Raw genomic sequence first — 22,345 nt, 5'->3', positions numbered from 1 at the left:
CAGTAAGCGCTCAATAAATACGATTGAATGAATGAATGACAGGACGTATTTATTACTCTATTTTACTTGTACACATTTATTCCATTTATTTTATTTTGTCACTATGTTTCGTGGTGCTGTCTGTCTCCCCCTTCTAGACTGTGAGCCCTGTGTTGGCTAGGGCCCGTCTCTATATGTCACCGACTTGGACTTCCCAAGCGCTTAGTACAGTGCTCTGCACACAGTAAGCGCTCAATAAATACGATTGAATGAATGACAGTACATCTGTATTACTCTATTTTCTTGTACATATTTATTCATTTTATTTTGTCAATATGTTTTGTTGTGCTGTCTGTCTCCCCCTTCTAGACTGTGAGCCCTGTGTGGGGTAGGGCCCGTCTCTAGATGTCGCCGACTTGGACTTCCCAAGCGCTTAGTACAGTGCTCTGCACACAGTAAGCGCTCAATAAATACGACTGAGGGACTGACTGACTGACTGAATGAATGAACGAACGAATGAATGAATGAATGAATGAAGGCCCATCCTGCCTTCCCTCAGTTCTGATCCCCTCAGAACGAGCGGCCCCGCGAGCCGCGATTCGGCTCCGTCGTCGCCCCCCCCCCCCAACTTCCGCCCTCCGATCTGCCCCGTCATAGGCGGTGAGGCGGAGCGCAGAACGTCCCTCCCACCCGCCTCTCCACCAATGGGAGCCGGCCTCCGGCTCCGGCTCCCCCCGCGTTGGCCAATGACGGCCCTCGAGAGAGCGAGACGGAGAGAGACCCAAGGCGGCCCGAACGCGGCAGCGGGGCCGTGCGCATGCGCGGGGCGGGAGGGGGGGGGTTGTTTTTCACAAAGCTCGGTTTTAAAGTGAGCCGGCAGGCTGGGGCCACCCGTCTTTGTACGGAGACCACTGAGCTGAGCGGTAGCGGGGAGCGAGCAGCGTGTACTGCTGGCACTTTTTAAGTCTCAATGTGAGAACTCCACTGATCTTGCCTGCAAGCTTCCCCCCCCACCCTTTTTCCTTGCACGGCACAGTCATCGATCGGTGTTAAAGATCGCATTTTATATGAGATCTTGCCCTTTTTTTTTTTTGCGTGTGCGTCTCTTACATTCTATTTTTATAGACTTTGCTATAACCATGGTGCTGGGGAAGGTGAAGAGTTTGACAATAAGCTTCGACTGTCTCAATGACAGCAACGTCCCCGTGTACTCCAGTGGGGATACGGTCTCAGGAAGGGTAAATTTAGAAGTAACTGGGGAAATCAGAGTGAAATCTCTTAAGATCCACGCGAGAGGACACGCGAAAGTACGCTGGACTGAATCGAGGAATGCTGGATCCAACACTGCCTACACACAGAATTACACTGAAGAAGTAGAATATTTCAACCATAAAGACATCTTGATTGGGCACGAAAGAGGTAAGTGGGTTTTCTTTTTCTATTTTGCACAAGTCACCAGAGAATGCGCATTTTTTTTTAAAAAAAAAAGATGCGCCTGTCCTTCTGAGAAAATGAAATCTGACTTGCATGTGCAGGTCGAAAATCTCAGTATCCTTGAAGTGCAGCATTCTCGCCGAAACCATAATTTTGGAGGAGAGTTGACGTTTGTCGTGTCTTGAGCAGCAATATATACAGGCATCTGCAAAGGGTCTGCAAATAGCACTTTGCCCAACTATCTCGAGCACTTCTCCATCTTCTGTATGTTACACGCACTTAAAATTGATATGCATCTTCATTCTAAGAACGCTTGTATAAATGGAGCCAACCATTGATTAACATAGTTTCCGAAATGCGAGATCAGAACCTAAATCGAATCTCAAATTCTTGCATCTTTTCATTACTCACATTTGCAACCTCAGTTCCAAAGGCTACTTATCCTCAAACCTCGGAATAAACGTTGTAAATCAATCAATCAATCAATCGTATTTATTGAGCGCTTACTGTGTGCAGAGCACTGTACTAAGCGCTTGGGAACGACAAGGGATTTTTGTGATAGATTCCAGATTTTAAATTGACATGCAGAACCTCCTGAAGAATTTATCATTTTTCCCCGGTTAAGAGCTTCCTGTGCCTTAATTTGACATATGGTTTCAGCACCCCACGTGTGAATTTTTTTTTGTTCCTTTCAATTCGATTAGTAATTTGCATCAAGTAATATTTTATTTAACTTAGAATACCTAACAATGATAATCTTCAAAGTCCTTTTGGGGCCATTTCGGGTCAGTCATTTTTATTTTCTGAGCATCATTTCTAACTTTGGACTTCTGGAACGTGAATTCAGTGAAACCTGTGCCATCCAAGTGGAACCGAAAAAGCAGCCCATAAACCGGGCTTAATTTTGATTAGAAAACGGGGATCCAGGGCTGTCAAGAAGGGGAAGGGGGCCTGATATTGCTAATCTATTGTTTGAATGGTAACATTGTGGAAATATAGAGGACTCGAAGCTTGTTTTTCCAAGTTTCCACCCTTTGTTAGAAGCGGTTCAATCCTGTTTCGGACCAGTACTGGGGGGTGAGGAGGGGCGCCTGTTCTCTCAGCAGATTGGTTCCACGCGTCAGGTGGTGGCGATGACTTAATTCCTAGCACAAGAAGAATATAATGTTAAAACCGGTTATGTAATTTTTTGGGGGGTCCTTCTCCCTTTTCTAATGCCGTATTTAGTTCGGACATCGACGATTTTGCAGATGGGTTTCATTCTGCTTTTTTTTTTCTCCTTCGCCCAATCTTATATTTTAAAGACTGTGAGCCCGCTGTTGGGTAGGGACCGTCTCTATATGTTGCCAACTTGGACCCAAGCGCTTAGTACAGTGCTGTGCACACAGTAAGCGCTCAATAAATACGATTGAATGAATGAATAAGAAATTGCCCTGACGGAAGAAGTTGGCCTGTAGCAAGTCTAGGTCAAGTGGAGAAACCAAGGATGGTTGCAATCATGGGAGGATGGGTTATTTAAGAAGGGAGGGACGGCTGCTTTCTTAAGGGGCGCAGAATTTCCCTCTGGCCAGTACATTTTCCTAAAAAAAACGAGTTAGCAGTGACTTACCCAGGGTGATTCCTAAACGTGCCGTTCCGACATCCAATCACGTATTTATTGAGCGCTTACTGTGTGCAGAGCACTGTAGTAAGCGCTTGGGAAGTCCAAGTTGGCAACGTATAGAGACAGTCCCTACCCAACAGTGGGCTCAGTCTAGAAGGGGGGAGACAGAGAACAAAACCAAACAGTAACAAAATAAAATAAATAGAATACATATGTACAAGTAAAATAAATAGAGTAATAAATATGTACAAACATATATACAGGTGCATTCAACCTGATTCCTAGCAAGGACCAGGGCCATTTCTGGTCCTTGCCCGGGAACAACCGCGTTGAAGTTTGCGTGTGACACCCAGAAAACGATTTTATTTCTGATGGGTGGTCGCATTGAAACAAAGGGTTTTTTTTATCAATCAATCAATCGTATTTATTGAGCGCTTCCTGTGTGCAGAGCACTGTACTAAGCGCTTGGGAAGTACAAGCTGGCACCATATAGAGACGGGCCCTACCCAACAGTGGGCTTATCTGTGAAGGTTGCAGTTCCAGAAAAGAGACTTTAGAACGGGGCCTCGGCCAGCAGGTCTTTTTCTTTTAATGTAGGTGGCATTTCTGGTGTGGAGGAAGCCCCGTCTCGGCACCCTCGCACACAGTACGGCCTGAAATAGTTTCAATGACTTGTAGCGGGGGCCGGTCCGAGGCGGCTGGCGGGCTGGGCCCCGCCCCTGGCCGGCCGCGATAGGGCCAGCGCCGTTTGTTAGCCTGTTGCTAAGGCGATGGCGACCGCCGATTGGATCGGGTGGCCCAGCCCGGTGGGGAGAGGGATGCCGCCAGGGAGGGGCCGAGCCTTCGCTGAACCTTCCAGTTGCTGGAAACCGGCGCGAGCCGGTATTGGCCCCCCCCCCCTCCCGTCATGATCCTCCCTCTCCTCCTCGCTCCCCAACTCCTCTTCCGGGCGGTGGCCTCCCCCCCCCGCCCAGACCTCATATTATCATAATGGTGGGATTTGTTAAGCGCCTACTCCTCATTCATTCATTCATTCAATCGTACGTATTGAGCGCTTACTGTGTCCTAAGCGCTTGTCCTAATGTATCACAGACCCCCCCCCCCCCCCCCCTTCCCCGCACGGTCGTTATCATCACTTAACAGCGGCATCCTTTAAGAGCCTTTGGGAAGCAGCGTGGCTCAGTGGAGAGAGCCCGGGCTTTGGAGGCAGAGGTCATGGGTTCGAATCCCGGCTCCGCCACGTTTCTGCTGTGTGACCTTGGGCAAGGCACTTCACTTCTCCGTGCCTCCGTTACCTCATCCGTAAAATGAGGATTAAGACTGTGAGCCCAGCGTGAGACGACCTGATCACCTTGTAACCTCCCCAGCGCTTAGAACAGTGCTTTGCACATAGTAAGCACTTAATAAATGCCATCATTAATTAATTAGTTAACTTAATCAATCGTGTTTTTTGAGCGCTTACTGTGTGCAGAGCGCTGTACTAAGCGCCTGGGAAGTACAAGTTGGCAACATATAGAGACGGGCCCTACCCAGCAGTGGGCTCACAGTCTAGAAGGGGGAGACAGAGAACAAACCAAAACATATTAACAAAATAAAATAAATAGAATAGTTACGTACAGGTAATTTCTCTGAGCCTCAGTTACCTCATCTGTAAAATGGGGGTTAAGACTGGGAGCCCCCTGTGGGGCAACCTGATTACCTTGTAACCTCCCCAGTGCTTAGAACAGTGCTTTGCACATAGTAAGTGCTTAATAAATCCTATCATTAGTATTATTATTTGGGTGCCCAACACTGTGCCAGGCACTACACTGTGCCAGGCACTGAGGGAGAATCATTCACTTCTCTGTGCCTCAGTTACCTCATCTGCAAAACGGGGATTAAGACTGTGAGCCCCACATGGGACAACCTGATCACCTTGTAAACTCCCCAGCGCTTAGAACAGTGCTTTGCACATAGTAGGCGCTTAATAAATGCCATTATTATTATTAGGACCAGATCCGACCCACTTCCTGGGCCCAAGGAGGCTCATGGTCAAAGAAATGAACTTTGAATGCACTGTTGGGTAGGGACTGTCTCTATATGTTGCCAACTTGTACTTCCCAAGCGCTTAGTACAGTGCTCTGCACACAGTAAGTGCTCAATAAATACGATTGATTGATTGAATGGAATCCCCCCCCCCCCCCACACACACACACAATTTTCGGTTCTGTGGGGGCGTCTTTAAGGGTTCCATCCACATCGAGAATCGTGCGGCTTATTTTGTGGGGAGGACTGTAGGCGACAGGTGAGGGAGGTGTAGAAGACTCTCTTGGCCCTCCCGGGAGGAGCTTGCCCCCCCAGCGCACACGTCGCCCGGATCGGGGATAATAATAATAATAATAATAATAATAATGATAATGGCATTTGTTAAGCGCTTACTATGTGCAAAGCACTATTCTAAGCACCGGGGGGGGATACAAGGTGATCAGGTTGTCCCATGTGGGGTTCACAGTCTTCATCCCCATTTTACAGATGAGGTAACTGAGGCACAGAGAAGTTAAGTGACTTGCCCAAGGTCACACAGCAGACATGTGGCGGAACGGGGATTCGAACCCACGACCTCTGACTCCAAAGCCCGTGCTCTTTCCACTGAGCCATGCATAAATGGCTCCGAAAGTTGCTTCTGTGGGCGGGCCAGATCAAGAGGCCCCCCGACGGCCGTTTACCGGGGGTAGGGGTATGGGGATAATAATAATAATGATGATGGCATTTATTAAGCGCTTACTACGTGCAAAGCACGGTTTATTTATTTTATTTTGTTAATATGTTTGGTTTTGTTCTCTGGTCTCCCCCTTCTAGCCTGTGAGCCCACTGTTGGGTAGGGACCGTCTGTACATGTTGCCAACTTGTACTTCCCCAGCGTTTAGCACAGTGCTCTGCACACAGTAAGCGCTCAATAAATACGATTGATGATGAAGAGCCGGGGGCCCTGGTGAATCCAGTCAGCCCTGAGGAGGAGAGGGCCAAAACGGCGACATCATTTTGGGGGGGGCCGCCTCCCCCCAACTAGCTCCTCGTGGCCTTCTTCTGGAGCCCGACGGCCCCCGTCTGTGGGGACGGCCGGCTCGAACCGGCTTCGAAAGCGGAAGCCTTGAGGAAGCCTCGCTCCCCCGCCCCCCCGCCGCGAGCTCAGCAGGCTAGGTTGCGCGCGCGCCGTAATGTGGGCTGTGGAGATGAGTGGCTGGCCGCTGATTGGCTGGCTGGCTGGCTGGCTGGCTGGCCGGGGATCAGCTCGCGCCGGTTTAGGCCGGTCCTCTCCTGCTCTAGTCTAGTTTGTGATTGACAGCTCAGCACTTGTTTACCACAGCGCCGCCGAGGAGGCCCGGCCTCAGGCTCCCTCAGACTGCTGAGCTGGCACACACACACACACACAAAGCCAGAAAAAATGGGCACGAAGGGAAAAAGAGGGAAACTTTAGGCCGCAGGAGGGATGAAGGGAAACCTGAGGGAGAAAAGGCTGCTTTTCAGTCCCTGCCCTGAGCCGGGAAAATGGTGTGAAATAAGGGAATCGCCCTGGGCTGCAAAGACTAGCCGGTGGGCAGTTTCTTTCCCTTCATCCTGACTTCTTCTAGACTGTCGAAGGGAAAAAGAGGGAAACTTTAGGCCGCAGGAGGGATGAAGGAAACCTGAGGGAGAAAAGGCTGCCGTTCAGTCCCTGCCCTGAGTCGGGAAAATGGTGTGAAATAAGGGAATCGCCCTGGGCTGCAAAGACTAGCCGGTGGGCAGTTTCTTTCCCTTCATCCTGACTTCTTCTAGACTGTCGAAGGGAAAAAGAGGGAAACTTTAGGCCGCAGGAGGGATGAAGGAAACCTGAGGGAGAAAAGGCTGCCGTTCAGTCCCTGACCTGAGCCGGGAAAATGGTGTGAAATAAGGGAATCGCCCTAGGCTGCAAAGACTAGCCGGTGGGCAGTTTCTTTCCCTTCATCCTGACTTCTTCTAGACTGTCGAAGGGAAAAAGAGGGAAACTTTAGGCCGCAGGAGGGATGAAGGAAACCTGAGGGAGAAAAGGCTGCCGTTCAGTCCTTGCCCTGAGTCGGGAAAATGGTGTGAAATAAGGGAATCGCCCTGGGCTGCAAAGACTAGCCGGTGGGCAGTTTCTTTCCCTTCATCCTGACTTCTTCTAGACTGTGAGCCCACCGTTGGGTAGGGACCGTCTCTATATGTTGCCAACTTGTCCTTCCCAAGCGCTTAGTACAGTGCTCTGCACACAGTAAGCGCTCAATAAATACGATTGATTGATTGACTGGGGTGAATTGAAGAAATTCAGGCGTGGAAACCGATTTTTATACTAGAAGTAGAAGAAAATCGCGTTCCACGTGGAACCACCTCTCGATTTCTGTCAGCACCATTAATTTTTTATTCATGGACAGTAGATAGTAAAGGGACATAAGTAAATAGTGCGGATACCTAGTTTGACGATATTATGAATTCAGTTTTCAATTAAAAACATTATTATTTTCAAACCCTTCCCCCCACCCCTTACAAAATGGTTTGCTTAAGAATAAAATGAAGGAAGAGCCACTGACATAAGTAAACGCTGCGGATACCTAGTTTAAAGATATTATGAATTCAGTTTTCAATTAAAAACATTATTTTCAACCCCCCCCTTACAAAATCGTTTGCTTAAGAATAAAATGAAGGAAGAGCCACTGACATAAGTAAGCAGTGCAGGTACCTAGTTTAAAGATATTACGAATTCAGTTTTCAATTAAAAACATTATTATTTTCAAACCCTTCCCCCCCCTTACAAAATGGTTTGCTTAAGAATAAAATGAAGAGCCACTGACATAAGTAAACAGTGCGGATACCTAGTTTAAAGATATTATGAATTCAATTTTCAATTAAAAACATTATTATTTTAAAACCCTTCTCCCCCCTTACAGAATGGTTTGCTTAAGAATAAAATGAAGGAAGAGCGACTGACATAAGTAAACAGTGCGGATACCTAATTTAATGATATTATGAGTTCAATTTTCAATTAAAAACATTATTCTTTTCAAACCCTCCCCCCCTTACAAAATGGTTTGCTTAAGAATAAAATGAAGAGCCACTGACATAAGTAAACAGTGCAGATACCTAGTTTAAAGATACTATGAATTCAATTTTCAATTAAAAACATTATTATTTTAAAACTCTTCCCCCGCCCCCTTACAAAATGGTTTGCTTAAGAATAAAATGAAGGAATAGCCACTTCTAGACTGTGAGCCCACTGTTGGGTAGGGACCGTTTCTATATGTTGCCAACTTGTACTTCCCAAGCGCTTAGTACAGTGCTCTGCACACAGTAAGCGCTCAATAAATACGATTGATTGATTATGAGAATAGTATGCTTGCTTACTGGATTGAAACACCTCCCTGTAAAACTCTGCTGAGTCCTCACCTCAAAACGGTGTGATCATTTTATAGCAGCCATGTCCTCATTTGTCTGGCACTATCAGATTACAACCCAGACCCGGCTTTTTTTTGCACGTGTACAACAAGCACAGAAAAATTTTACATTCAAGAGACAATAGGCGGAAAAATAACTGAACGAAATCTTGTCTCTTTCCAGTTCAATAAAATTCATTAGCATTGAAACTGGTAGTCAAATAGGACTACAGTAAAAATAAATATTAAAAAATGCACTTCGCCCTAGAAGGTATTTCAGACTAACTTTGGCTATAAAAATTAACATCCATTTTGTCATTAGGTAAGAAAAGATGCCTTAAGTGGCCTCTATTTGAAATGTATGTTAACCATCGATGGTTAAAGATACAGACTTCAACTGGTTGGGTAAAATAAAGAAGTGGTTTTGCCCCGATGTTTTAAATTCTCCAATTCCTATTAATAATAACTTGGTTTCTTCCGATCTAGAAGAGGAAGAACATGTTGTACACCATCTTGAATCTTTATAAGTAGAACAGCATGTTGTCTTTTCCTTTCCAGATGATGACAATTCAGAAGAAGGCCTCAACACTATTCATTCAGGAAGGCACGAATATGCATTCAGCTTTGAGCTTCCACAGACGTAAGTAGTACACAGCACAGCTACACTATTTCATGAACTGGCAAGTACACACTATTAAAAGTAAAAATCAACAATTTGATATTCTAAATTTTGACATCTTGAATTGTAAAAAAAAAAAACCCTTTTCATTACTGAGAAGGAATATACTAGAACATGCTACATGAAAACAGTCCAATTAAACTTAAAAGAGGCTACTTTTATTTAAGAGTGGCAAAATTGTAGTGAATAGAACTCATTTCTCAGCAATTTTTACATCGGCGGCTGCCATCAGCAGTTGTTATTTCATTCACCACACACAAAGAATCAGGGGTGTGAGCAGTTGTAGGCCCTTAGTATCAGTAGGGTTGGGAGGATTTCTTCCTCCAACTTAGAGTAGTCAGAAATGAAAATATGCAAGTCAGATGGGGGAGAGTTACATTTACAATGAATAAAGCTTTTATGCATTATTGCCCCATAAATCTCTGTGTTGGGTGGAGCCTGGACAAAACTGGTTGGTTGTGGAAGTGTTAACCAGGCAAATTTATTAAGATGGTGGCCACTTAGAATATCCCACACGGAATCCAGATGAGACAGTTACAGTAAGCCAGAACGATGGAGGGAATAGGATATTAGCAAAACACAGTATGGGAGGGGAAAATAATGAAAAATGAAAGCATTATATAACAACAAAGTAGTGTATGAGATCCTCTTGAAAATATTTCAGAGATTGCGTATAGATTACTTTCTTGGGGGTGGGAAAGTGTTAGCATGGAAAGAGGAAAAACTGTGGGCTCAGGATTTTGCCATCTTGGATTATGAAACATCACTATGACCTTAACCACCGAAGCATGCAGTAAAGGGAAAAGTATATCCATTAGGACATCCTATACATATGGAATTGTTCCTTGTCCAAAAAGAGGCTACTTTTATTTGAGTGGCAAAATTGTGGTGAATAGAACTCATTTCCCAGCAATTTTTACAAAATTGCCCACAATGCCATGTAGAAAGGAGACACATAATTGTCTCCCACTTGGTTGACATCAGCCTCAGATCTCCGCAGGAGTGGAGGAAGGGTGAAGTTCATCTGCAGCCAGTATTCTTCATTCTCATAACTGAAATCTGGCAGCCTTAGCAGGGCAGATGATTTTATATATAAAGGAAGATTTGAAATAATACCAAGTTATAAGACCCGAAGTGATAACAGATTGCATAGAGATAGGATGGCTCAAAAGTAAAACTAAGTAGAGCAATGCCATTTCGTGGGGGTTGAGAACATACAAAATGGTGCCCGTTCAGGCCTGCTAGCAGAAAACTTGGATTGCACAAGAGCTCAAATGCTCAGAATATTTAACTTTTTTTTCTAACCATTCTAGATTTTGAGTTGTTTGTTTCTCTAAAGTTCAACATATACCTGAAAATGATGGGAGTTTCTACTTTGGCATGTCGCTTGAGCCGTAAGCCTGAATTTTAGTCTGTTTGTGACATTTTTGGTAGATTTCTCATAGAGATAATAGAGGAGCTGAATAAACCAAAGGAAAAGAGAGTGTGTTTAAACCAAAGTTGGGCTCTCTATATTTAGAAGCTTTAGGACGGAAAGAAGGTACTTTTGGTTATTATCACAAGATGAGGGGTGGAGTTTAACTCTACTTTTAAATTCTACAGATATTCAGATGAAAGAAAAAAGTCAAATTAGAGTATGAAGTTTGGGGGTAGAATAAAACAAAGTCCAAGCCCTCTAAGATACTCTCCTGGGGACGATATAGGGATAACTGATCTAAATTAATAATAATCATGTACTGGGTGTAGAATGCAGCATCTCTCAAAGAGAGGTTATGATAGTAGTTTCTCAGTCTTTGAATTAAAGCATCAAGTACATGACTTACAAGTGATTAGGAAAAAATTGCAAGATAAGATTTAATGTTCCCCCAGTGGTTTTAGTAAACAGAAATTGAAAAGATAAACTGGTATCACGAATATTGAGTTTGGTTTTCCCAGTACCCACATTTATTCCCTGGTAGTAAGTTGGGCACTTTGGGAAGAGCACTGAACTCTTTCAGGCTATTAAAGGATCTTTTACATTGCTCTCTATCTTGGACCCACTCCACAGCAGTGAAGTAAGTGGTCCCCTGGTGGTTTGAAAGAATTGACGTTCCTTTCATAATATTCTAACAATAGTCGCAGTTTTTACAAAGTTATCCCGAAAGAGACCGTTTTCACACCCGGTATTGAGAAAAACAATAGGTCAGGAACAGGGAGTATCTATCTAATCACGGTCATCTCAGATAATAACCACAAATGCCATGTCTTTAAGGAAGAGAATGGCTTTGAAGGATTTTAGATATTATGCCTTTCTGTAGATCTACTTAGACTCCTTAGAAGGCAATATTAAAGAGAACCACTGTAGATGGGCCTTCTGTTTTATTTTTATATTCCCCAAATTGCTGACTCCCAGCTTTCATAACTTTGCTGCTGGTAGTGAAAGAAACTTCTTCTAGGTTTAAAGGGACTGTGTGGCTGTAGCATGTTTTAGCAAAATTCCTGTGCTAACATTCACATAGACTGATCTACCATTATTGGATACCAGGAGGTTTTTTCTCTTCCCCAAAGACTGATCCCTTTTGAATTTTTTGCACCAAAAAAAAAATCATGTCTAATGATATACCATGATGCATAAACAGTACAGAACTGATGCTTGTCCTATGATCAGCTGTATCATTATTGGAAAGAGAGATAGAAATTTAATATATTCTGACCTTTGTGTTCTGCACAGACCACTTGCTACCTCATTCGAAGGCAGACACGGCAGTGTGCGCTATTGGGTGAAAGCCGAATTGCACAGGCCTTGGCTCCTACCAGTAAAATTAAAGAAGGAATTTACAGTCTTTGAACATATAGATATCAACACTCCTTCATTACTGGTAAGAATTGACAGAATTCTTCATTCTCTGTTTCTGGCATACAAATACTAAAGCATAATTATTGAAATGACCAAATCTTTATCATTTTAATCAAGATTTTTTAAATTTATAATGAACTTTAAAAAAAAACTATCAATTACATATTCCTAAAATATGTAGCACCGCAACTCTGAAAACATGGGCACATTCATTAATTTGCTATGTGCTGTCAGTTGCTTTTAAAAAAAAGTATTGCAAATTTCAAAATAAGACCAAAACATTTTTGGAAATATCTCTCGTTCAAGAAGAAAAAAAAATATGTTCCTTGGTTAATAATTACTTGAAAAGGAACAGTTTCCCCCCCTTTGAAACAAGAGAGCTTTAATTTGAAAGTATCAAAGTTAAAATATGTACTGCATTGCATTATTTATATTATACTTATATGGGGATAGTTGTCAATGGGGAGACTATCGTAGTTTCATAAAAGGATGTTTTTGAACTCCTTTTTTAATACATCTATTTCAATAACATTTCCTTACAAGACTCGAATTCTGATTTGACTTCAAAACCTCTTGTGGTTTTCTCAAATGATAACATCTTCAATAAAACTAAAATAAAAACTTTGCCTTCAGTGCTTTATGTATGGATTAAAAAAAATCTCATAAATAAGGAACATGTTAACATTTGAGAGCATAATAAAAGGTTTCCATTTTCAAAAGAAAATCAAATGGAACGTGGAAAGGGTTTTTTTTAAATTGTCGACAGTGCACAAAAGATGCTAAAACCATTATTGGAGTAGGTGGTATAATAATCCACTTACATGTTCTGTTGAACTGAAAAATAATGAACCCAGAGAAGAGGGGTTCAATTGAGAATAGGTTGCTAGAGGAATTCATGAGTGCCAAAATAGACTTAGGATATTAAAAAAAATTTTAATTTCAAATCATCTTGGTGGTATTCCCTCAACCTTTTTCTAAAACTCTACTGTGGAATGCCCAACCCCTGAATTAATCTTCTCTATGTTTGTTTTTTCACACAGTCACCCCAGGCAGGCACAAAAGAAAAGACTCTCTGTTGCTGGTTTTGTACCTCAGGCCCAATATCCTTAAGTGCCAAAATTGAAAGGAAGGGCTATACCCCAGGTATGTATTGGGTGCAAAGACAATTTTGGTTTTTCCACTTGGGTGACAGTTATTGCATTGAACATTAAAGAAAAAAACAAGTGTGTTAAAGTTAAATGGCATTCATTGTTCTTACACGGTTTACTGCCATAAAGGATAGTCTTCCTTCTCCAGCTAGGCCCAGGGAGTCCAGGGTTGTATTTCAGGATTTGTCTTTCCCGGGACAGCTTCTCATTTATGAATTTTAAAATTTGATTTGGGTTATCTGTTGATGGAACTGCCTCATTGCTCACTCTGCTTCGATTTTCTCCTTAGGTGAATCAATTCAGATATTTGCTGAGATTGAGAACTGTTCTTCCCGTATGGTGGTGCCAAAGGCAGCCATTTACCAAACACAGGCCTTCTATGCCAAAGGGAAAATGAAGGAAGTCAAACAACTTGTTGCCAACTTGCGGGGGGAATCCCTGTCATCTGGGAAAACAGAGACGTGGAATGGCAAGTTACTGAAGATTCCGCCTGTTTCCCCCTCTATCCTGGACTGTAGCATAATCCGTGTGGAATATTCACTAATGGTATGTAAAGATAGGTTTCTGAAATATATGAAATCCTAGAGGTCACTTAAGTAATAATAATAATAATGATGGCATTTATTAAGCGCTTACTATGTGCAAAGCACTGTTCTCTAAGCGCTGGGGAGGTTACAAGGTGATCAGGTTGTCCCACGTGGGGCTCACAGTCTTAATCCCCATTTTACAGATGAGGTAACTGAGGCCCAGAGAAGTGAAGTGACTTGCCCATAGTCACACAGCTGACAAGTGGCGGAGCCAGGTTTTGAACCCATGACCTCTTTCCACTGAGCCACGCTGCTTCTCATCCAGTAGAATCCAGTTATAGTTTCAAGTTGCATTAAATTCATTACCCAATTTTATTGGACCCCTGTTCTCATCAAAGCACTGTACTTAGTACTTGAGAATACAGTAGAGGAAGAAGTTGCAATCCCTGCCCTCAAGGCCCTACACCTAATCGGTGGTATTTATTGAGTGATTACTATATGTAGAGCACTGTACCAAGCCCTTGGGAGAGTACAATACTGCAGAATTAGCAGGTACGTTCCCTGCCCATAACAAGTTTACAGGCTAAAATATAGTTTTATACATAGTCTGTAATCTATGCGTAATGAGTCTGAACTTTGCATATTGTAAACTACAGCAAGTACTATTAAACTAAATATGGAAAAATAAGAAGGGTGAGTTTTGCCTCTGAAGTTAGAATTATAGAGGCGTGTGGGTTAACACATCAATCACTGAAGTCAAGCAGTAGGTCCCTATTATTTTGTTTTGAATCTACCTGGCCTTTATCCTTACTCCTTAGGTCTATGTGGACATTCCTGGAGCAATGGATTTGTTTCTTAATTTACCACTTGTTATCGGAACTATTCCGCTGCATCCGTTTGGCAGTAGAACATCAAGTGTTAGCAGCCAGTGTAGCATGAATATGACCTGGCTTGGTCTCACCCTGCCTGAAAGACCAGAAGGTAACTGTCAAATACAAATCGGGGACTGATTCAGCATTGGAATTCTCATGAGCAGTGGTTCGCAAGTCACAATTTCAGTGTGACTCCCAAAGAGAAAACAAAATAATGTATACGTATATAATGTACTATATAGATACGTGTATTTATATATGTATTATAGAGTACACACACAGACACACACACGGTCTCAATGACTTTTTTTTTTCCTCTAATGTAACCTTCACCTTAATACCACTCCCTGATTTGCCTAAAGTTAAAAGGGACACCTACAGACGTGTTGAGGTGGCCACAGTCAAAGCCTTGACAAAATATTTAAGAGCACTGGTCACAGTTGCGATTATCCCATTACCATTTTGTTCTCTTCATAATGGTGATGCTTTTCTCTGAGAGTCTGGGGACATCTCCAAGCCTTTAAAATAGATTTTAAATGAATTTTTTAAAAAAGCCTGAACAGTTGATTTTTAAACCCTATTAAATTCAGCCCGATGATATTAAATTTTTAAATTTTCGTGTACCCATAATGTTGTTCATTGAGTCATGTTTGAATACTTGTTCAATTTTTGGCCATCTTTTTCCTCCAGCCCCACCCAGCTATGCAGAAGTGGTAACCGAGGAACAGAGGCAGAACAATCTTGCGCCAGTCACTGCTTGTGACGATTTTGAGCGGGCTCTACAGGGACCACTGTTTGCATATATTCAGGAGTTCCGGTTTTTACCTCCACCTCTCTATTCTGAGGTGAGTTCAAATACCTCTGTCTGTGACATCCATCTCAACATTTTTCCAAGGCAGAATTGCGATTTGAGGATAATTCTCCCATTTTCCTGCTCCTGTTTTCTGTCCCATCTCTAAAATGGGCTCTCTTATTGCCTTACTGAATTACACTGTTCACAAGTCATTTTCCAAAAGCTAGCTCTCTCCTTGCTACCTGATCTATACCCATAGCTTTTTAGTGAGGGCTCCTCCCTGTTGGTGCTAATTACAGAAGTCAGAACTTAAGGAGAGTCATTTTTATTCTGGTAACCTACCTAAATGTTCTTCATGTTATTCAGTTCCACTGCCCCAGCAGGGGAAATCCTGAATTGAATTCACCAAATTGAAATTCACCTTCTTAAAAGTGGAACCCCAAGGAGCAGGGTGGCTCAGTGGAAAGAGCACGGGCTTGGGAGCCAGAGGTCATGGGTTCTAACCCCAGCTCCGCCACTTGTCAACTGTGTGACTTTGTTCAAGTCACTTCACTTCCTGAGCCTCAGTTACCTCATCTGTAAAATGGGAATTAAAACTGAGAGCTCCACTTGGGACAACCTGATCAACTTGTATCCCCCCCCCAGCGCTTAGAACAGTGCTTCACACATAGTAAGCACTTAACAAATGCCATTATTATTAAGCTGTCAACATCCTTTTGTGTGAAGAGCTAGTAAATCATATGAGACCTCCCTTTACCTTCACTCAATCTTACCATCTTTGGTTTCAAAATGCAGTTGGGTATATGCATGACTGTGTAGATGTAACATACATGCTGTGTATAGATTTTTAGAATTTTTTGAACTCAACTGCCATTTGAAAACCTTACTAACAGGTTTAATCAATTTTAGAACATTGTAAACCAAAAATTAAGTTTTTTAAGTTTATATTAGCTCCAAGAGAATTTCCCAAGGCCAGCTCCTACCCATAGCAAACGTGATAATGTACTATTTGATTAATGGACTGTCTCTCTTCCTGATTTCTGCATCTCACTCATGGTTCTTCTGTCTTCTACATCTCTTTCTTTTCCCTCTGACGCCGAAATGTCCTGACCTGACTGTTGTCTTATCTGAAATCTTTCGCTTCCTGGAATAGTTAAATTTTGTTTTGATTTTTTGGCCTCTGTTTGACAGCAGCTTATCATCTAGAGTTTTAGTACTTAGTGTCACCTTGATCAATGCCCTCTCAAGAGGGAGACTGAAAACTTGAAAGAAATTCTTGAACTTCCTCTTTACCACTCTGACCTAAATCAAAATGGCAGAACTTAGAATCCCAAGTGCTACATAGAAGCTTGCAGAACGACTTTTAAGTCCTCAATCTTTACCCTCCAATGATGCCTTCACCTGTATTCTGAAGTTTGTTCACTAAAATCAAAATTTCTCTTTTGATTGTCAAGCAGATGCATTTTTAGCAGAATATCTGTCCCTATCAGAGGACTTGGCTTCCATAGTTTTGATCTGGGGATAAATACCTCATTCGTGAATCGAGTAAGATTGTCTTCTCATGCTTTAGGTGATACTGTATTCTGCATTCATCCTTTGTGGAATTTAGTCCCAACTCCTTGAGTAGAGCAGATATATAGCAGGGCATTTCAGTGGTTGAGTCTTTCCACTGGGTATCAAGAATGGGCTTTTTCACCTTTATGGATCGGTTTTAAGCCCTCACCTACTTAGGACTGGACAACTCAGCCAGCCTTTCTCCTAGATCTTTAGTACTCTATGTCTCTCTTAGGCACAGCTGATCTAATACGACATTTCAATTCTTTTCTCTTGCCTGCCCAGGTCTCTGGTGCACAAAACTTACATGAACCACAGCTTTATCTTGGGGTAATTGATTTTCCAGGTGATATGATACTTCTTTTCCTCCTACCCTCTAAATGTGGGAGACCTTCAAGGCTCAGTCTGGATTTCTTTCTGTTCTCCATCTATACCCATTCCTTTGGAGAATTCATTTGCTCCTCTGGCTTCACCTACCATCACTGTACAGATGATTCCTGAATCTACCTTTCCAGCCCTATCTCGCTCCTTTTTTGCAGTCTCCCATTTCCTCCTCCGTTCAGGACATCTCTACTTGAATGTCCCACCAGCACCTCAAACTCAGATGTCCAAAACAGAACTCCTCATCTTCCCACCAAACCCCGTCTTCCGCATTATCGTAGGCAGCAGCACCATTCTCCCTGTCTCACAAGCCTGTAAACTTGTCACCAGCCTCGACTCATCTCCCTAATTCAACCCATACATTCAATCTGTCACCAAATCCTTTCAGTTCTACCTTAGTAACATTGTTAAAATCTGCCTTTCCTCTCCACACTGTTACCACATTGATCCAAGCACCTGTACTTTCCTGCCTTGGCCACTGCATCAGCCTCCTTCCTGACCTCCCAGCCTTCTGTCTCTCCTCCCTCCAGTCCTTACTTCGTTGTACTGCCCAGATCATTTTTCTCAAAAGAAATGATCACTCCCGTGTTTCCTCAGTCCCCAGGATCCTCCCGTGGTTGCCCATCCACCTCCACATCAAACAGAAACTCATTACCATCAGCTCTAAAGCACTCAGTCACCTGCCCCCTCCTATCTTACCTTCCTGATTTTGTACTACAACCCAGCCCGCACACTTCATCTAATACCAACTTACTCATTGTACCTCGATCTCATCTGTCTCGCCACTGATCCCTTAACAGAGTCCTACCTCTGGCTTGGAAGTCCATCTCCCATTTCATATCCAACAGACCATCACTTTCCTTCAAAGCATTATTAAAATCACATCTCCAAGAGGGATTTCCCTACTAAACCCCTATTTCCCCTACTCCCTTTTGCCTCCTGCGTCACCCTAGCACTTGGATTTGTACTCTTTATTCGTCCCACCCTCAGCCCCACTGCATTTATGTACATATCCATAATTTATTGTAACATCTGTCTCCTACTTCAGTCTGTAAACTCTTTGTGAGCAGGGAATGTGTCTACCAATGGTTACATTGTACTCTCCCAAGCGCTTAGCCCAGTGCTGTGCACACAGTAAGCATCTAGTGAATACAACTGATTGAAGGATTGATTGACCTGATATTGTTCCAGTTTCTGGTTTTTAAATATGAAGTTAATTAGTAGGTTTTATTGAGCACTTACAGTTTGCACAGCATTTACAGCGTGCTTGGGAAAATACAGTAGAGTTAACAGACTTGGTTCCTGCTTTCAAGGAACTTAGAATTGAGCAGATAATTAAACCTAATTCTATGGTTAAAATCCATTAGGTGGTTCCTAAAGCAAAGCAATTGTGAATTTTTTCATTTATTGACCACTCTCCAGAGTCCGTTCATGAAAAGAAGCAGTTTCATCTTCTGTAATATCATTAGTAACTTTTGTATTCTTTCACGATTCAGGCAGTAAAGCAAGAGGTGAGGTGATAGTGTGTTCATTTACCCACTAGTAACTTTAAATTCTATATGTTTAATAAAACCTTTTAAATTCTTCCAAAATAAAAAAGATGGAAAAAGCATTCCTTTACCATTTGTTAACAATTCTGCCTGCCCTAGCTATTTTGAACCTACTCAAAATCCAAGTGATTATCTAAGAGTGGCAGAACACCATTTTGTAGTTAATGATTTTCAGAAAGTATTTAAAATGCTAGTCTTTCTTGTTTCTAGATTGATCCAAACCCAGATCAACCAACGGAAGACAGACCATCCTGCCCCTCTCGTTGAAGAACAACTTTACCAACCGAGTTGACTTGGGTTCCGAACTGAATCTCTGCCCAGCTGAGGATAGAGGAAGTATCTTGGGAGATACGTTTTCAGAGGAAGTGGCATCGCTTTTGCCCAGAGAATGGCGAACATATGAAACAACCAGTGATCATGCTTTGAAGCCTACAGCAACACCAGAGGACTGCTCCAACATGCGTGAAGATCTAAGCTTTCTCCCTTAAAACCGGCACATACTAGGAGCAGCCTTAATAACCTATGGTCATATGACACGTGTCGAGACACCATGTTGTAAGAGAGAGGGATGAGTGCCCTCTTGACTTGAAAATTTGCACATGCTCAATGCTTACATTGTGCGGTTCTGTGTCACTACAGCTTTTTTTCTCATTTAAGCCAGACTCTCGAAATCTTTCAAAACTTGTTTGTGGTCCGCACAACAAGGCGCAAAAGAAAGCTTTGAAAAAAACTTTTAAGACAAAAAAATGCACTGACATTATTGGTTTTTTTTTTTTAATTTAATGTAGCCTGGACTTTACCTGCATATGCACATGCTCAGAATTGTCCTCCTAGGCTGACCTTATATCACCTCTTCAGCTTGGATCCTTTTGTGGATTGATTTACAAACATCAGACGCCTTCAAGCCAATCCTCCATGCTGTATGTTTTGCAGCCTACTGTAGTAGATAAGCAACAGATATGTAGGGGAAAAAAAAGATAACAGGAGGAAGCTAATAAGAGACTATGTTAAGACTGTATACCTTCTTGATTTCCTTTGAGAATTTGTTGCCTTTCTACTATTACAGCAAAGCAGCATTTTGTTACAGACTGCCTAAAATCACTTAATCTCAGGTGAACGCATCACTTGCCAAACTGTCGGAATGCTATTTGTGTTTTGTTTTGTTGCACTGTCATATATTTTTTTTTTTTTTTTGGTAGGTCAGCTTTTTGGAGGGGGCATTTGAATAAGGGACATGCACAAAAGGGATAAACCCACCCACATTCCCTTTTTATCCTTATGTACGGGAAGAAATGAGCAAAACTACAACGGAGCAAAGACAGTACCAGCAGCAGGCACTAGCAATGGGCAAAGGGTTACCTTAAAAAAAAAAAAAGTCACACGCTGTCACACGCTATTGGGGGTTCTCAGCCACCAGGAGGGGAAAGTCAATTTATTTTTATATAGTTAAGAACCAAAAAAATGACATATGTTGTGAGCCTGTGCTCTGGCAGAAAGTATATTTTAAGGTGCAAGAAATAATGGGGAAAATGGTTAGAGGACATGGTTTGTGCATGCTTTATATTCTGCTACCTCCAGAGAAGACGAAGTGCTTTCTTGCTAAACAGCGATTCTCAGAATTTAAGGAACTGAGTAAGAATATCAAAATGACCTTGTCTAGCAGAATATTCGCTGGCGAAAGGAAGGTCTTCGTGGGGTCGAGAGTGTATTTCTAGCTTGGGCCAACAGCTATCAGTTGGCTTTTCTGTTGAGCAAAAAGCGTGGAGTGTATGTGAGTGAGAAGCTTTCAGACAAGAGGGAGCATTTCTTGGTTGGTAGGATGACCGTTGGCTCCCAGGTCACATATACCAGCATTCACGGCAGGAAACATGAGCCTTTTCGGCACCGTCCTCATTTTCCAGAAGTCACGTACCAACTTCTCGTATCCCCAAAATGAGGAGTCCTGAGTTTTCAACACATATCAATGTTTCTGCTGTCCGATTCTAACGAAGTGCGTGTTTGATCCACCCTGCAGTTTAACCCCGTGCTTAGTGAAGTGGCTGAGAGCAGAGTGACTCAAACCTGTGCTTGTCCTGCTATAGTACTGTCTTAATTTTATGCTTCATACAAAAACAAAATAGGCTTTTCCATAAGTGGCCTTTATGAAAACATGGAAAACGATTCATGTTTGAAAATGCTGACAGGGTGGAGAAAGCCCAACGTAAAGAAAAGGAACAAATGAATCGCGTTTTAAGTGATTCTCTTAATTAGTTCGGGCTACAGTAAACAAACTAATACTAGATAACAAGGAAATGGGGGTGAAGTATTTTTTTATTCTTGCTAAACCATTTTGTGAATGCCCCCCTCCCCCAAAAAGCTGATGGAATACCTGGCATATAAGGGCATTTGGTGGGTGTTTTCGGTTAGGGGGTTTTGTTATGGTCTGATAACCCCATATTCTTTTTTCTTCCTTTTTGTTTAACAGACTAGGGAACAATTACTGTTATGCATAGCATTGAAATACTTATCGGAGTGAAATGCAAAAATGACACATGAAGCAGGGATTGACCAATATTCTAGTCATTGGCACCAGATCACATGAAGAAAATGTGATCCCGTTTAAAATTTAAAAACTTTATCAAATAAAGTTTTCATGAAAGTATTTCTTTACTGTCTTGTTTAGAGGCATTACTTTTTTCTCATTATTTTGATATTGGTCACTTCCTAATCTTATAAGAAATGAGGTTCACTGTTGTATTCCAGTATTCAACATGGATTCCTGATTTTTCAATTAGGAAAAGACAAAAATCCAAAATGTTAGAGAAACAAAGTGCAATATTAAATGTTTGCTTTATAGATCATATTCTATGGCTGTTTGTACTTTTTTCCTTTTTTATTTTTAGTTTTGGTGCTGAATATGTCCTTGTAGGCTCTGTTTTAAGAAAACAATATGTGGGAAATGATTTAATTTTTCCAATTGCTCTTCCTTGTGGAAAATAAACTTTTTTTTTGTAATATTGTGTTTGGAAGCTTTCTTCTTGTGGAACATAAACTGCTGAGTATTTTCTATTCACCACAAATCATTGCAATAACACATTCACCTGCGGATAGCAAACTCCACACTCGTTCCTAATCTGTTCAGGTTAACACCTATGTCCAGACTGGGGAGTCCATTCTAGAATTAGGTGGTAGCATTTTGTGGTGGAGGTGGGGAATTGGGGTTGTGCATTTTAAACGCTATTTTCAGAAGTATATTGAAAAAATTTTTACCATTGAAGATACTTTCACTAGGCTATTTGTCTACACACTGCACGTTCACTCCACTTAATGAATTGAAATGATGCCTAATGGCACATGAGTTAAACACAAAAGTGGTTGTAAATAAAGCATGCTCTTTCATGCTCTAAATTTTCAAACTGTAGTTTTTGGAAAAGCAATTCTAAAAGAGCTCTTCCCAAAGCATTTAAAGCTCCCCCGCCCCCAACTCCTGGCAAATTCCTTTTTTTTCCCCCTTTAAATATTGGAACGTGTCATTTCTGGGTGTGCATTTTCCTTCTTAGAAGAAATTTTATTCATGCAACAATTCCCATATGGATACATTTTAG

At 42.1% G+C, this 22,345-nt stretch overlaps 1 protein-coding gene across 2 annotated transcripts; it reads left to right on the top strand.

Moving 5' to 3' along the window:
• The first annotated feature begins 892 nt into the window (after positions 1-892).
• Positions 893-21,757, top strand: ARRDC3 (arrestin domain containing 3). 2 transcript variants are annotated; one of them, XM_038765423.1, is made up of 8 exons: positions 893-1,398; positions 8,980-9,061; positions 11,811-11,958; positions 12,977-13,079; positions 13,374-13,630; positions 14,430-14,592; positions 15,174-15,328; positions 18,972-21,757. In XM_038765423.1, exons 1-8 carry the CDS (start codon positions 1,047-1,049, stop codon positions 19,026-19,028), a joined length of 1,317 nt encoding a protein of 438 aa, XP_038621351.1. In that variant the 5' UTR covers positions 893-1,046; the 3' UTR covers positions 19,029-21,757. The 2 variants fall into 2 exon arrangements, with proteins under 2 accessions (XP_038621351.1, XP_038621352.1); XM_038765424.1 differs by lacking the exons at positions 893-1,398; positions 11,811-11,958 and having other exon boundaries at positions 8,977-9,061.
• Positions 21,758-22,345: the final 588 nt, after the last annotated feature.

Source organism: Tachyglossus aculeatus, chromosome 23 (assembly GCF_015852505.1).
Source record: "Tachyglossus aculeatus isolate mTacAcu1 chromosome 23, mTacAcu1.pri, whole genome shotgun sequence".
NCBI lineage: Eukaryota > Metazoa > Chordata > Mammalia > Monotremata > Tachyglossidae > Tachyglossus > Tachyglossus aculeatus.
The sequence above is the reverse complement of the archived record's forward strand: the minus strand, read 5'-3'. Positions and strand labels throughout refer to the sequence as shown.